This window comes from Xenopus tropicalis, chromosome 5, assembly GCF_000004195.4.
Source record: "Xenopus tropicalis strain Nigerian chromosome 5, UCB_Xtro_10.0, whole genome shotgun sequence".
NCBI lineage: Eukaryota > Metazoa > Chordata > Amphibia > Anura > Pipidae > Xenopus > Xenopus tropicalis.
This window is the reverse complement of record NC_030681.2, coordinates 12,744,560-12,758,568: the sequence shown is the minus strand read 5'-3', so window position 1 is coordinate 12,758,568 and position 14,009 is coordinate 12,744,560. Positions and strand designations below refer to the sequence as shown.

The 14,009-nt window shown below is 40.3% G+C and overlaps 1 protein-coding gene across 1 annotated transcript in view; it reads right to left on the bottom strand.

Annotated features, from left to right (window-relative positions):
* ush2a (usherin) overlaps positions 1-14,009 on the bottom strand; it is a 510,724-nt gene that overhangs the window by 424,580 nt on the left and 72,135 nt on the right. Inside the window, exons 9-11 of the mRNA XM_031902040.1 lie at positions 11,864-12,059; positions 9,818-9,948; positions 7,738-7,933 (exon numbers count right to left, since the gene is read on the bottom strand). Coding sequence (XP_031757900.1) covers positions 7,738-7,933; positions 9,818-9,948; positions 11,864-12,059 — 523 coding nt within the window. The remainder of the gene's footprint in view (positions 1-7,737; positions 7,934-9,817; positions 9,949-11,863; positions 12,060-14,009) is intronic.

Sequence of the window (14,009 nt, the reverse complement as noted above, 5' to 3'; positions counted from 1 at the left end):
ATGCGCCGTGCTTATTTGAATATGCCATACATATTCCTGACAGGTAATCTATTCCTAACGAGACTGACAAAGGCCTAAGGGGCATCACAAGGAGTTAGCGTGTTTGGCATTAAATGCATTCTCTGCCTCTTTACTCTTATGAATTGCATTATTTCAAAAGGGCATTTGATTCTGCTGCGGCGCACTTGTATTTTTATTGTAATCACTCTCCCAATTGCTTTTCATTCGGAAATTTAAGAGATAGTAGCACTAAATTCCAGCTTGCCATCGTACAGATGGAATGAGATGTTTCTCGACGCAATTTAATTTAGAGAGAAGTTTTAATTTAGGACCGTGGCCTTGACAATGGCACTGAGTGGCAGGGAATATACCTTCCTATATTATACAATCGTGCAGGGCCGGATTTGTCTTTTGGGCGCCCCAAGGCCGCCCCTGTTAGTCGCCCCCCCCTCCACCAGTGCGCATGCGCGAACGTGCGACACCCCCCCCCCTGCGCCAGCCACGAGTGCGCATGCGCTCCTTTAAACTCCCATACAGAGCAGTGGGGAGAGGTCCCGCCCCTACACTTCTGCCGCACTAGGCCTGGGCCTTTGTGGCCTCTCCACAAATCCGAGCCTGCAATCGTGCCTTCGGAGTTTATAGGAACCATAAGGGCCTGGATGAGTTCTTGAACAAGCAGAATATCCTATTGTGATACTAATATCTACACTTAGGGGCTGATTTACTAAGACACGATTTCGAATCCGAATTGGAAAAATTCCGATTGGAAACGAACATTTTGCGGTTTTTTCGTATTTTTTGCGATTTTTTTTCGGCGTCTTTACGATTTTTGCGTAAAAAGGCGAGTTTTTCGTAGCCATTACGAAAGTTGCGCAAAGTCGCGATTTTTTCGTAGCGTTAACACTTGCGCGCAAAGTCGCGCCTTTTACGTAGTGTTAAAACTTAAAAGGCGCGACGTTTCGCGCAAGTTTTAACGCTACGAAAAAATCTCGACTTTGCGCTACGAAAAACTCGCGTTTTTACGCAAAAATCGTAAAGACGCCGAAAAACTCGCGTTTTTATGCAAAAATCGTAAAGACGCCGAAAAACTCGCGTTTTTACGCAAAAATCGTAAAGACGCCGAAAAAAATCGCAAAATTACCGATCATTACGAAAAAAACGCAATCGGACGCATTCGGCCCGTTTGTGGGTTAGTAAATTTGCCCCTTAGTATTAGTGGGTGTATATATAGTTTATGTATGTGAGTGTATAGATTGGTAAGTATAGGGGTGTGGGTGCTGGGTTTACTTGGATGGGTTGAACTTGATGGACTCTGGTCTTTTTTCAACCCTATGTAACTATGTAACTATACTGCTCTGTATATAGGGTTTGCCAGTAAGGGATACAGTCACTATTTCTTGCACAGATATTGGTTTATCAGTTGTAGATAGTGATGAGCAAGTTTTTTCGCCAGGCATGGATTCGCAGTGAATTTTCGCATTTGGCAACTGGCGAATTGTTTCGCGAAACATCTGTGAAAATTCGCTGCGGAAAAATTTGTTGAGCAGAATTTTTTTTTTTGTTGCACATCAAATCGGGCACGGTCACGTAAAAAAGGGTGTGGTCGCATCAAATTGGGTGCAGTCACGTCAACAAAGGGTGTGGTTGCGTCAAATTGGGTGTGGTTGTTTCAAAAAAGGGTGTGGCCGCGTCCAAATTGGGTATGGTAGCGTAAAAAAGGGTGTGGTTGCATCAAATTGGGTGCGGTCACGTCAACAAAGGGTGTGGTTGCATCAAATTGGGTGTGGTTGTTTCAAAAAAGGGTGTGGTCGCGTCCAAATTGGGTACGATAGCGTAAAAAAGGGTGTGGTTGCGTCAAAGTGGGTGCGGCTACAACAACAAAGGGTGTGTTTGTATCCAAATTGGGTGCAGTATTGTCAAAAAGCGCGTGTGACAAAAAAACCAGACGCGGGTAATAAAAAAGACACGGGCTGCGAGACAATTGCGTTTCGCAAATTATTTGCAGTTTCGCGAATTTTCTTGCCGTTTCGCGAATTTAATGGAGAAGCAAAACGAGACAGATTCGCTCTTTACTAGTTGTAGATCAGTAAACCTGTGGTTGTGCCCAGTCCTGTGGCAATACCAATAAATGCAACATTTTACTTTGGTGAGAGATTTATATTGAAAAAGAAGATTATTGTATTGAGTCTGGTGTTAGTTAATAATGAGTGAATTCGCCAGGCCTGGATTCGCAGCGAATTTCCGCATTTCACCATTGGCGAATTGTTTCGGGAAACTTCTGTCAAATTTGTCGCAGGAAAAAAAGGGCGTGCGTAAAAAATATTTGTTGTGCGTCAAATTTGGCGCGGTCACGTCAAAAAAAGTGTGGGTGACAAAAAAAGACGCGGACGACAAAAACGTGATCGAAATGTGGCAAATGCATTTCGCAAATTTATTGCCGATTTGCAAATTTTCTTGCCGTTTCGCGAATTTTATGCCAAACGGGACAGATTCGCTCATCACTAGTGTTAGTTGCAAAAGGTTCTAGTCATTACCAAACCAGTCAATATCTACTAAAACTCATATCATTTGACTAAAACATCTGCTGCAGGTAATTAAGCAAATGGCTCAGATTCTTAAACCCCGAGTTCATCCTGTCAGATCACCTCCAATCTCTCTATTGCAGAAAGGGTTTCAAAAACCTCCAGCAGACTCACCAGGAAATGTTGGTGGCCCAGATGCAGCAACCCTAAGCCCCAAGCAAGGGGAGAATCCAGCATTCAGTCCTAATAGGTGCACAGTGTGTTGGGATCAAGTACAGGTATTGTTTTATTATTACAGAGAAAAGGGAATCATTTAACCATGAAATAAACCCAATAGGGCTGTTCTGCCCCAATAAGGGGTAATTATATCTTAGTTGGGATCAAGTACAGGTACTGTTTTATTATTACAGAGAAAAGGGAATCATTTAACCATGAAATAAACCCAATAGGGCTGTTCTGCCCCCAATAAGGGGTAATTATATCTTAGTTGGGATCAAGTACAGGTACTGTTTTATTATTACAGAGAAAAGGGAATCATTTAACCATGAAATAAACCCAATAGGGCTGTTCTGCCCCCAATAAGGGGTAATTATATCTTAGTTGGGATCAAGTACAGGTACTGTTTTATTATTACAGAGAAAAGGGAATCATTTAACCATGAAATAAACCCAATAGGGCTGTTCTGCCCCCAATAAGGGGTAATTATATCTTAGTTGGGATCAAGTACAGGTACTGTTTTATTATTACAGAGAAAAGGGAATCATTTAACCATTAAATAAACCCAATAGGGCTGTTCTGCCCCAATAAGGGGTAATTATATCTTAGTTGGGATCAAGTACAGGTACTGTTTTATTATTACAGAGAAAAGGGAATCATTTAACCATGAAATAAACCCAATAGGGCTGTTCTGCCCCCAATAAGGGGTAATTATATCTTAGTTGGGATCAAGTACAGGTACTGTTTTATTATTACAGAGAAAAGGGAATCATTTAACCATGAAATAAACCCAATAGGGCTGTTCTGCCCCCAATAAGGGGTAATTATATCTTAGTTGGGATCAAGTACAGGTACTGTTTTATTATTACAGAGAAAAGGGAATCATTTAACCATGAAATAAACCCAATAGGGCTGTTCTGCCCCCAATAAGGGGTAATTATATCTTAGTTGGGATCAAGTACAGGTACTGTTTTATTATTACAGAGAAAAGGGAATCATTTAACCATTAAATAAACCCAATAGGATTGTTCTGCCCCCAATAAGGGGTAATTATATCTTAGTTGGGATCAAGTACAGGTACTGTTTATTATTACAGAGAAAAGGGAATCATTTAACCATTAAATAAACCCAATAGGATTGTTCTGCCCCCAATAAGGGGTAATTATATCTTAGTTGGGATCAAGTACAGGTACTGTTTTATTATTACAGAGAAAAGGGAATCATTTAACCATTAAATAAACCCAATAGGGCTGTTCTGCCCCCAATAAGGGGTAATTATATCTTAGTTGGGATCAAGTACAGGTACTGTTTTAATATTACAGAGAAAAGGGAATCATTTAACCATTAAATAAACCCAATAGGACTGTTCTGCCCCCAATAAGGGGTAATTATATCTTAGTTGGGATCAAGTACAGGTACTGTTTTATTATTACAGAGAAAAGGGAATCATTTAACCATTAAATAAACCCAATAGGGCTGTTCTGCCCCAATAAGGGGTAATTATATCTTAGTTGGGATCAAGTACAGGTACTGTTTTATTATTACAGAGAAAAGGGAATCATTTAACCATTAAATAAACCCAATAGGGCTGTTCTGCCCCCAATAAGGGGTAATTATATCTTAGTTGGGATCAAGTACAGGTACTGTTTTATTATTACAGAGAAAAGGGAATCATTTAACCATGAAATAAACCCAATAGGGCTGTTCTGCCCCCAATAAGGGGTAATTATATCTTAGTTGGGATCAAGTACAGGTACTGTTTTATTATTACAGAGAAAAGGGAATCATTTAACCATTAAATAAACCCAATAGGGCTGTTCTGCCCCCAATAAGGGGTAATTATATCTTAGTTGGGATCAAGTACAGGTACTGTTTTAATATTACAGAGAAAAAGGAAATCATTTTTAAAAATGTTAATTATTTGATCAAAATGACGAAGTCTATGGGAGATGGCCTTTCCGGAATTCAGAACTTTTTGGATAATGTGTTTCCGGACAAAGGGAAAACTAAATTGATAGAATAGGAGCTTAAGTATTTAGAACATTTTGACAATATCAAATAATAAAGAATCTTTTACTGTTTACGTCAACAACAAATGTTCGAATCTGAAATGTTTAACCCGTCACAAATACTCAAGATGTGGAAAATAATCAGTTTTCATTTCAAAGCGTGTAATGTCACTTAAATACAAAAAAAAATACAAATACAAAAGACTCAATTCTGTTTAGAGCAGACATGTTTGCTAGTAATTCCATGCTCACTTTATCATAATATTCCCATACATCAACATTTCAAAGTGTATTATATGCGCAGTGTATTTCAGGCATTTGATAAATTTTGTCCTTATGTATTTGTAGCTCTCCTCAAATATTTTGAAAGTAATAAATTGCCATAATCAAATCTAATTTTTGAAAAATACCTGTGGGAGCCACAAACAAAAAAAGAACGTCTTGTAAAGGAACATGATAAATAACGCTGGAGGCAGCAGTGTATTATAATCAGCTTGGCATTGAATTACAAAATTAAAATTATATGGCCCTTGATAAGTAACCCAACCAATGTACATGATCAGTGGAATTATGTTGACTTATTTTGCATTTCATAGGAACAGTTCAAAGAAATATAATAGGAAAATGGAAAGATTTATCACAAAGGACCCCGTAGCAAAAAATATGTTACAAAAAAAAAACCCATTTATTTTGTTTAATAAGAAAACTGGCACAGGAATGATTTGCTTAGAACTCATTAAGCATAAAACAGTTTTGAAAATCTACTAATTTACCAAAAGGGACATGCCTACAGTAAGCAAGCAATGTTATTTTAACAACATCGGTGGGAAGCTGTCGAGTGAAAAGTTGATGTTGGAAAATAAAAATTTTTATTAAAAAAAACACCCTGGTGATATTCATAGAGCTACAGAGTACGTCCCTTAGCGCTAACATCGCACAGATGGCTGTAAATCTTCATATACAATTAAAGTGACAACATCAGAATTTTAGCTGGAATTTTGGTGAGATCCAGTTGGTGCCAATACAAATATAAGATTAAATAGTAATGTCTGGAATGCCAAAGGATTCTGGTAAAGTTCCCCAGGAGGCCTATGGGTATACCATTAAAAATTCTAGGAATTTATTTTATATCTTATATATTTAAATAGACTGGAACATCTCAGTTCACTTTTCTTTAGATGTTGGCACAAACCAGAGCATCATGGCTTGAAAGATGCATTTAAGCCTTATGTGTTTCATGGTTTAGAAGGCACCTAATCATAGACCTATGAGCATATGATTAAGAGCCCTCTAGGGCAGGGGTCCCCAACCAACGGGCCAGGGACCGGTGCCTTGCCGTGGGCTGTGCTGAATCGGGTCACCTCTGGTCCCAGTTACCTGTGATCCCAACTCCCTGATGTGTTACACAGCCATGACAATAGCTATGCGAACCCCAGGAAGATTTCTACTGATCACGACAAAGACCAAAGTACTTTATTAAGCTGTATGTAATAATACTAATAATAAAGTGCATAATATAATATTTAACTAGCACTAGTTGCACCACACCCCCCATCCCCGGTCCTTGGAAAAATTGTCTTGCTTGAAACGGGTCCATGGTGCAAAAAAGGTTGGGGACTACTGCTCTAGGGCACAAAATGCATAAAGGAGAAGGAAAAGCTAATAAAGAGTTAATCTCAAGCTGCAGGCATACCTACAGTTGCCTCAATAGTGCCCTTAAGTCTCCCCATATTTCTCCCGTTCACATGATCAGAAGCCAAACAGGAAGAAAAAACGCTGCGCTGTGTAAAGAAAGTTCCCATAATGCCTCACTCCTGCACCAAGACCGGTGTACATGCTCAGTTAGTAAGACTATGGGGCACATTTACTAATCCACGAACGTCTGAAAACGCCCGAATGCGTTTTTTTCAAAATAATCGACATTTTTTTAAATTTTTTCGTTGCCGTCGCAATTTTTTCATATTTTGCGCTACTTTTTCGTCGCCATTCCGACGTTATCGTATATTTTCCGCAACGTTTTGTGCCGCATCGCGAAAAATTCGGATTGATTTTTCCGCGGTTTACAACTGCTCAATACAAAAAAATTGCGACGGCGACGAAAAAATTGCGCAAAATACGATAAAGTCGTGACGGCGATGAAAAAGTTGCGCAAGATACGAAAAACCTGCGACATCGACAAAAAAGTTGCAACATTTTCTTTTTCAATCCGATTTTTTCCCATTCGGGATTCGGATTAGAGGATTAGTAAATGTGCCCCTATGAGTCGGCTTCCTGCTGATTGGCTCAGATCCACATTCCTAAGGGGGGGGAGTGAGTTCTTAGCATTCTTGAGGGAGGAGGGAGCAGCAGAGAGGAGAGAGCTGGGTGTCTCTGGCAGAGGAAAATAGACACAACAAATCTTTTGACAGAGGACTTATGTGAGTGCTTATGGCTGTATTTACATAGATCTTTCCGATAAAGATTACTGAGTTTTTACCTTTCCTTCTCCTATAAGGCTTGTTTGTAGGATGATTCTTTTAAAACAAAACCATAATGGTCTGGTTTGTGCCAGGCTGATACCATTCAAAGAAAAGTGTACTCTAACTACCCTTAAGCTGATGCTTTGGGCATAACTTGATATGTTAAATTGGAATATCTGCAAAGTTTGGTCAATTCCACCAACAGACCTACTGTTTGGCCATCTATGCTATGTCAGGGGTTGGTTTTAACAGACTATTTAGTTATTCTGTTGGACTAACGGTTATCTTTCTTGTTTCAAAATTTCTTTTGCCAGTGGGTATATGGTGGACTGGCTGATGAAGAAGTGAAGATGAGCTGCAGCTCCTATTCAGTTCATGTAGTTCTGAGTTATGTCGTTTGAGCTGTTCCAACCCAAACAATGGAAGGTGGCCATGAACATTAAAACCATTCATACTATATACATCTGTTTGGCCTGTAGGGTGATTCTTGGGATCCAGTGAATGTTCAGCCAGTGTTTCCCCCCAACTTACCAGTAAAATTTGGCTTACACTTGCACTGCCCCGAATACTGGTCACATGTTACATCTCCAATACGCGTGCCCGAACTGCTACATCTGCAGGGAAGGCAGCCTTCAGCCTGGGACTTTGTCAGATTATAGTATCCATCCATACACTGATCACACTGTCTTCCGAAAACATACATTTTGCATTTGCACTGACCACCAATCTAAATAGAATAGAAAACCTTTGTTAACTTTAAAAAACACAGAACAGCCAACATGGAGTATTCTACAATCTAAAAACTAAATCAATATCATCCATAGACAGGTTTTGCTATGCTATGGAGAATAAACCTGGTTTTACACAGGATATACAGTATATGCTGCCTTAAAAACACAGGTATGGGATCCATTATCCAAAAACCTGCTATCCAGAAACTTCCAAATTATGAGAAAGTCATCTCCCATAGACTCCATTTTAATCAAACAATAAAAATTTTTAAAACATATTTCCTTTTTCTTTGTACAGGTAAAGGACCCCTTATCTGGAAACCCATTATCCAGAAAGTTCAGAATTACGGAAAGGCCATCTCCCATAGACTAGGAGGCCTATGGGTATACCTTTAAAAACCTAGGAATTTATTTTATATCTTATACAGGTTGAGGATCCCTTATACGGAAACCCATTATCCAGAAAGTTCCGAATTACGGAAAGGCCATCTCCCATAGACTAGGAGACCTATGGGTATATCTTTAAAAACCCAGGAATTTATTTTATATCTTATACAGGTATAGGATCCCTTATCCGGAAACCCATTATCCAGAAAGCTCCGAATTATGGAAAGCCTGTCTCCCATAGACTCCATTTTAATCAAATAATTCAGAATTTTAAAACTGATTCCCTTTTCTCTGTAATAATAAAACAGCACCTGTACTTGATCCCAACTAAGATATAATTACCCCTTATTGGGGGCAGAACAGCCCTATTGGGTTTATTTAATGGTTAAATGATTCCCTTTTCTCTGTAATAATAAAACAGTACCTGTACTTGATCCCAACTAAGATATAATTACCCCTTATTGGGGGTAGAACAGCCCTATTGGGTTTATTTCATGGTTAAATGATTCCCTTTTCTCTGTAATAATAAAACAGTACCTGTACTTGATCCCAACTAAGATATAATTACCCCTTATTGGGGCAGAACAGCCCTATTGGGTTTATTTCATGGTTAAATGATTCCCTTTTCTCTGTAATAATAAAACCGTACCTGTACTTGATCCCAACTAAGATATAATTACCCCTTATTGGGGGCAGAACAGCCACATTGGGTTTATTTAATGGTTAAATGATTCCCTTTTCTCTGTAATAATAAAACAGTACCTGTACTTGATCCCAACTAAGATATAATTACCCCTTATTGGGGGCAGAACAGCCCTATTGGGTTTATTTCATGGTTAAATGATTCCCTTTTCTCTGTAATAATAAAACAGTACATGTACTTGATCCCAACTAAGATATAATTACCCCTTATTGGGGGCAGAACAGCCCTATTGAGTTTATTTCATGGTTAAATGATTCCCTTTTCTCTGTAATAATAAAACAGTACCTGTACTTGATCCCAACTAAGATATAATTACCCCTTATTGGGGGCAGAACAGCCCTATTGGGTTTAATTAATGTTTAAATATTTTTGTAGACTTCAGGTAGGAGATCTGAATTACGGAAAGACCCCTTATCTGGAAACCCCCAGATCCCGAGCATTCTGGATAAGTGGTCCCATACCTGTAATTATATAACAGTACCTTGTAATTGATCCCAAGTAAAATATAATTAATCCTTATTGGGGGCAAAACAATCCTATTGGGTTTATTTAATGTTTGAATGATTTTTTAGTAGACAAACTATAAACAAGCCCTATTGTATCCATTTGCTTTGGGAACTGGAACTACAGTATATTCACCCCATGTTGACTGAGGCAGAGGTAACTGGGAACAGCTGGATTATTTCCATTCGTTCCTATCATTTGGAGTTCAATTGTATCAAAGACAATGTTTATTTAACTTTACTGTAACTACCAGGGAAATTATCTCCAACTATCTCAGCCGACGTACCTGCTGACAAGGAATGTTCTTGCCCATTGCCCCGGCCTCGTTACAGGCGCAAGGCTTGCAAACATCGATGGCAGCGGGATCATCTCCAGCTCCTCGGTAGAAATGCTCCTTGCACAGTTGGCAGTGCTGCCCTGTAAGAGGGAAGGCGGAGGGGCGTTAAAGTTTCGCTGCAGAAATAGCAAATTCATTCCTAGGAGAGAATGATCATTTTCCGAATGTCCATTTTAATGCACCTCTCACACCTACCTGCCAATGTAGTGACCCAGAGCATATGAAACAAAGAACCTGTTACAAATGCGGCTTTACCTCATTTAACTTCCATCTGTTTTATTATATTAGGCAGTATCTGTAGGAAGGAATGGGCAGCCCGGCGTGTTACAGAGCTGCGCAGAATACTGATCTGTGCCTTTCATTGACTGGGACTGCATTTGTTTTTCAACCGGCACACCTTGGGGTGACACTTTTAAGGGGTGCATTATAAAATAAAATACACTTGTCATAGACCTTGGGTGCCTAACATCTGTTGTTGATATAGTTGCTTTCTTTGAAGGAGGTTTAAATGCTAAGGGTAAGGGCCGGAACTAGTGATGAGAGAATTTTCTCACCAGGCATGGATTCGCAGCAAATTTCCGCATTTCGCCATTGGCGAATTGTTTTGCGAAACTCCAGTGAAAAAAATCTGTTGCGTGGAAATTTTTTCTGTTGCGCGGCAAAAAAAAGGCGCAGTTGTGTCAAAATTGGACACAGTCGCGTAAACGAAAAACGCGGACGACAAAAAAAATAGATGTGGCCGACAAAAAAGACGTGGGCGACAAAAAAAATAGATGCAGGCGACAAAAAAAAATAGATGCAGACGACAAAAAAAATAGATGCAGGCGACAAAAAAGACGCGGGTGACAAAAAAATAGATGCAGGTGACAAAAAAATAGATGCGGGTGACAAAAAAAGATAGATGCGGGTGACAAAAAACATATGCGGGTGACAAAAAAGATAGATGCGGGCGACAAAATAAAATTGTGCGACAAATTCGATTCACAAATTTTTTGCAAAATTTTCTTGCCGTTTCGCAAATTTTATGTCAAAGGGAAACGGGACAGATTTTGCTCATCACTAGCTGAAACTATTGGTGGGCAGAAGAGGCACCTGCCTAGGGTACAACCGTGAGGGGGCGCTAGATACCTCTGTTGCCTACCCCTAGTTCGGGATCTCTTTCCCCCACTGCCGATTCTTTTACCCCTAATGTGTGCCTTACGCGCAGAGCTCCCCTATCAATGCGCATTCGTGTGTGTATTGGGGGGGGGGTTGGAAGAAGCAGTGGCCAGCCGGTTCACCTAGGACACCTGGTCGGCTTGGCCTGCCTCTGCTAGGGCTCATTTACATCCGCAAGTGCAGTGAGCGAAGTGCAATTTCGAGCGCAGTTGCCATGTTTTTTTTCCACCAAGCAGCTGTTTTTTCCCATGATTCCCGCATCATTCTGTATGCGAAGGGACGTGTCTCTTGACTTAATTGCGCTGCACCTACGGCAACTGCAGCCTATTTGGCAAAATGGACACAACTGCACATGCGATCTTAGCAAATCAGGCCCAATGCCATATATTTAAAGTTTGTCCATTGTCATTTCTGGTGTTCAGACCTACTAGCTGGTTCCGGAGGTGGCTCCAGGGTTCCCCTGCATCAAAAGGTGTTGCATTGCCGAGCACAACTCTATGGAAGTGCAAGGAGGGTATCTTGACTAAAGTACCAATGATGAAAGTGGTTTTATAAGCAAATGACTGCTGGGTAGTTGCAGGGGACCACACCTGCGCTTGCAAATGTGAATGAGCCCTACTGGTATATGTAGTATAAATAAATCTAAAGCAACTGGACTTGCTGAGTAATCATTGAACACATTTCACTACTCATCCGAGCAGCTTCTTCAGTTCAACTGGTATGGGAAATCCTCAGCATATAAACTCTTCAACTTATCCAATCTTGCAGTCTTTATCAGTGTCTGAATCACTTTTTCGTGGGTATTGTAAACTTTAGAAAAAAAATAATATGACTTACCTGTTGTATTGTGAGAACAATCTTCACAAACTCCTCCCCCTCCTTGGTCATGGTCATGTGGATAAGGGTCTAATGTAGCATTGTAATGGCATTTGGTTGCATGGTTATTGCATTGGCACAGTCTGCAGTTATATGCATTGACTTGGTCTCCTTGGTGAAAAGCCTTGTCATTAAATAGTGGCAAACATCGATCACACTGATAGAAAGGAAACAAGAATATAAGCAGTCATCTTGTTGGACAGTGCAGTAAAGGTAGATATATTGCATTGAACTTATTGAAATTATTATTAATTACTCAAACATTGCCGTAACAGTCACCCCGCTATAGTTCCAGGGGTACCCAGGGCACAAATAAGCACTCACCCCAAATCTCCCCCTAACTGGCCTTCAGGCTGGGCCCCCTTAGCCCATAACAAGGTTACAGATATATAGAAACATTGGGGTAACAGTCACCCCGCTATAGTTCCAGGGGTACCCAGGGCACAAATAAGCACTCACCCCAAATCTCCCCCCTAACTGGCCTTCAGGCTGGGCCCCCTTAGCCCATAACAAGGTTACAGATATATAGAAACATTGGGGTAACAGTCACCCTGCTATAGTTCCAGGGGTACCCAGGGCACAAATAAGCACTCACCCCAAATCCCCCCCTAACTGGCCTTCAGGCTGGGCCCCCTTAGCCCATAACAAGGTTACAGATATATAGAAACATTGGGGTAACAGTCACCCTGCTATAGTTCCAGGGGTACCCAGGGCACAAATAAGCACTCACCCCAAATCCCCCCCTAACTGGCCTTCAGGCTGGGCCCCCTTAGCCCATAACAAGGTTACAGATATATAGAAACATTGGGGTAACAGTCACCCTGCTATAGTTCCAGGGGTACCCAGGGCACAAATAAGCACTCACCCCAAATCCCCCCCTAACTGGCCTTCAGGCTGGGCCCCCTTAGCCCATAACAAGGTTACAGATATATAGAAACATTGGGGTAACAGTCACCCTGCTATAGTTCCAGGGGTACCCAGGAAAGTAAAAATCTCCCAATAATTAGCATTCATGCTAGGACTGCTTTCTCTGGGCACCATGATTTACAGCATATTTTAAGAGCCAATAAAGGATGAGGCATCGGCCCTTGTTGGCATATTTTCATACTGATTATCTAAGACAAGAGTAGCCGTTATGTACTGAAGTCTAATGACAATGCCTGTGCTAGGGCAAGCCTCCCATATTGGGTAAACAAACAGCTGATTAACTATATTAGTGAATAGGGGTTTAGTTACCTTTAAAGATGGAAATTAAATTTCCCCCTGCTTTTATTCTGCACTATTTTAAACGCTGTTTTCAGAAAACGTTGGATTTTCCAATCCGCTCGCTGCAGAACAAACTACTCACTGAATAAAATCGCCTCAGGCTCCTATTTCCTTTGAAAAAAATATGAGATTTTTCAACCTCCTCTGTGTTTAGCGGTGACTTTTGGGGTCACAATAAGAACACTCATACATATTCATACGCCCCTGTCCATCTGTCGGTATCACTCCCCTCTGAAATGTGACCCCGGTAGGTGCCTCCTTCCACCGAGAGGTTTCCTTGTAATGGCACAATAAATATTGTTCCACTTAAAAGGGTTTCATTTTTAAGTTGGAGCCGTTAGAATGGCTAACTAAAAGTAACGTCGCGGCCATAAAATCTACTAACTACGGCAAACGTTCCATAAATCACACTGAGCTTGCATTCTGCTCTAGGGCTATCCCCCGAGGCGTATAAGCTGGCCGCAATTTGCATTAAAATACGCTACGGTCTTAGTGGCAAAAGGCAAATGAGGGGAATGCAAAGTCAGCGGCAATAGAGGTTTTTTTTTTTGCTCATAATTAAGAAAATGCAGTGTGTAACATATTTGCTTTTTAATATCCCAAAAAAAGTCAATTCTGTTGAATGTATGAAAATATGAACAATCTCACTACGTAATATGATATATATATATATATATATAATAGAGAGAGAATATATAGAGAGAGGTTTTTGGGGGGTTGATTCATTTGTGCGACAATACGAAAAAGCTTTGTGTGTGTGTATTTTTTTTAAAAGACTGATTTCTATGTATACAGGTATCGGACCCCTTATCCGGAAACCCGTTATCCAGAATTACGGAAA